The sequence below is a fragment of the Pipistrellus hanaki genome (genome assembly GCF_964339955.1).
Source record: "Pipistrellus hanaki genome assembly, chromosome: 5".
Taxonomy (NCBI): domain Eukaryota; kingdom Metazoa; phylum Chordata; class Mammalia; order Chiroptera; family Vespertilionidae; genus Pipistrellus; species Pipistrellus hanaki.
The window spans coordinates 14,553,633-14,556,332 of NC_140507.1; the positions used below are offsets into that span (position 1 = coordinate 14,553,633).

Sequence of the window (2,700 nt, forward strand, 5' to 3'; positions counted from 1 at the left end):
ATTTGAAATATGTGTCAAGAAATAGCTTGGCCTCCTGTGGACTACTTCAGATTCAAGCCTTCTATTTTTAGAATTAAAAAGAAAACCTTTTCGTGAAGATTTTCAAAACCTTCAAAACTTTTTTGACTCCTGAGGTTGTCTGGATTCTGGAAAGCAAAAGACATGTCTTAACCTCTTAGCCAGAGAAATGTGATGGAACATTGATTTTCCTTAACTCCCATTGAGTCGTGTGTAAGCATTTGGACTATAAGCTGAGTATGGAGGAGAGGGCATAAGGTTAAAACTCAGATTTCAGAGCCTTAAATATATGTAAGAAAAATAGCTTTGTTCCAGGCAGCTGAACATACTAGGAAATCTGTTGATTTTTTCTTTTAAATATATATTTTTATTGATTTCAGAGATGCAGAGAGAGATAGAAATAGATAGGTAGATAGATAGATACAGTGTTTCCCCGAAAATAAGACATCCTCCGAAAATAAGACCTAGCGCATGGAAAAATAAGACATCCCCTGAAAATAAGACCTAGCGCATCTTTGGGAGCAAAAATTAATATAAGACACTGTCTTATTTTGGGGGAAACAGGGTAGATAAACATCAATGATGAGAGAGAATCATGAATTGGCTGCCTCTTGCATACCCCACACAGGGATCAAACCTACAACGGGGGTATGTACCTTAATGGGGAATGAAACAGTGACCTTCTGGTTCATAGATCAATATCAACCACTGAGCCATATAGGTGGGGCGTGTTGACTTTCTCAATATTGATTTAGCTTGTATATACTTGATTTCACATAGTGTGTGCCTGCAAAAGTGCGTGGATTAGTTGACTTGGTTTATTGAACGTACATATGTTTTTTACTTTAAAGTAGATATTCAGAAGAAAAGATCTATGTGACCTCCTGGGGAATATTAGTTGATTATTAATTGAATTGAGTCTTATCTTTATCCTGATAGTTTCCTAAGGAGTTTGAGTCTATAGAGTTGAGCTTTACAGTACAGGAAGGAGGTAAGCACTGGAGCTGATTCAATGCAGAGATATTTACTTTACATCCAATCCCTGCCTGTCCCTCGTGCCTCCAGCCCATGCTAGTTTCTTAAAATTTTCATGGGAAAGTCAGATAGAAGATTATAGGAGGAGGGGAGCAAAGAAAGATTCCACAGCTTTCTTTCCCAGGCGGCTGCCGAAGATGGTGGAGGGGCAGGGCCTGGTGCTTGATGGCCGAGACCATCTCCTGCTATGCCTGGCAGCCATCGTGGCCAAGCAGGTGCTGCTGGGCCGAAAGGTGGTTGTGCACTTTGAGGGCATCAACATTTCTGGCAATTTCTACAGAAACAAGTTGAAATACCTGGCCTTCCTCCAAAAATGGATGAACACTAACCCATCCTGAGGCCCTTACCACTTCTAAGCCCCCAGCCGCATCTTTTGGCGGACAGTGTGAGGTATGTTGTCCCACAAGACCAAGCGAGGCCAGGCTGCCTTGGACCGCCTCAAGGTGTTTGATGGGAGCCCACTACCCTTTGACAAGAAAAGGCGAATGGTGGTTCCCGCCCTCAAGGTTGTGTGTCTGAAGCCTACCCAGCAGTTTGCCTACCTTGGGCACCTGGCTCATGAGGTTGGCTGGAAGTGTCAGGCTGTGGAGGAGAAGGCCAAGATCCATTACCATAAGAAAAAGCAGCTCATGAGGCTATGGAAACAGGCCAAAGAGAACATGTAGAAGAAAAATTGACAAATTCACACAGGTCCTCAAGTCCCATTGACTCCTGATCTGAGCCCAATAAAATTGACTGTATTTCTCATGCTTGGCCTGGCCTGCCCTTCCTCCAACGCCGCCCTAGGATGTGGGAACCCCAGGGGCTGTTCCAGGGCCACAGGCACTTGGGCCTTAGAAAGCTCGGGACACAGAGGGGCCTTAGTCACTGCTATTTAAAGAAAGGCCTATTAGAAGTTTTACATGGCCTTGTCAGTTGGACATAATTTGCCTGTGACCTACTCAGAGTTTTAGGAAATGAGCAGCTGGAACAGCTAGTTCCCATTCAGCATTTATAAGCTGGAAAAACTCTTTAAACTTCCCATATGATACTAGATTGCAGCTGTTAGGATGTAGCAAATACTTGGGGGAAGGATAGACCTGGTAGGATGGAGGGATTTACAGATGCACAGACAGGACCGCAGCCACAGAGTCTCAGGCATCACACTTGCATGTTCCTGTACCTTGTGATCAGAAAATGAATAAATTAATTTTTAAAGAAAAAAAAAAGAAAGAAAGATGGTCTACAAAAAGTCAAACTTGGGAAAGAAGTTAAGGTCAAGAGGCTTTTTGCAGAGACCTAAATTGGATAGACATCATCTGATTTTCTTGTGCTGTCTTATTCTTTGTTCCTGAAGAGAGCCACATCCTGTTATAGGGTTCAATATTAGAGGAAAACTTGAAATGGGTTCAGAAGATAAGGAAGAGTGATGTTGAAATGTGAAGATGGTGTTGGGAAAGAGGAAACAGGAAGACTGGTGAAAGGCAAAAGGAAAGCTCAGGTTTGAGAATTCTTGCCCAGCCAGTACCACTAATTTGCTCTAAGTTCTGTGGTGCTCTCAGGGAGGGAATATGAAGATTTTATAAGGAGGCAAGTGATGCATAGCCGTGTGCTTGATAATTCTTAGTGAATGTTTTTGGTGAGAAATGGAAGATGAGTCAGATAGCA

At 42.8% G+C, this 2,700-nt stretch overlaps 1 protein-coding gene across 1 annotated transcript; it reads left to right on the forward strand.

The window, feature by feature from the left end:
• Window positions 1-1,177: 1,177 nt before the first annotated feature.
• LOC311622477 (large ribosomal subunit protein uL13-like) lies at window positions 1,178-1,718 on the forward strand (the record flags this gene model as incomplete). Its single annotated transcript, XM_084883690.1, has 1 exon — window positions 1,178-1,718. Exon 1 carries the CDS (start codon window positions 1,446-1,448, stop codon window positions 1,716-1,718), a length of 273 nt encoding a protein of 90 aa, XP_084739816.1. The 5' UTR covers window positions 1,178-1,445.
• Window positions 1,719-2,700: the final 982 nt, after the last annotated feature.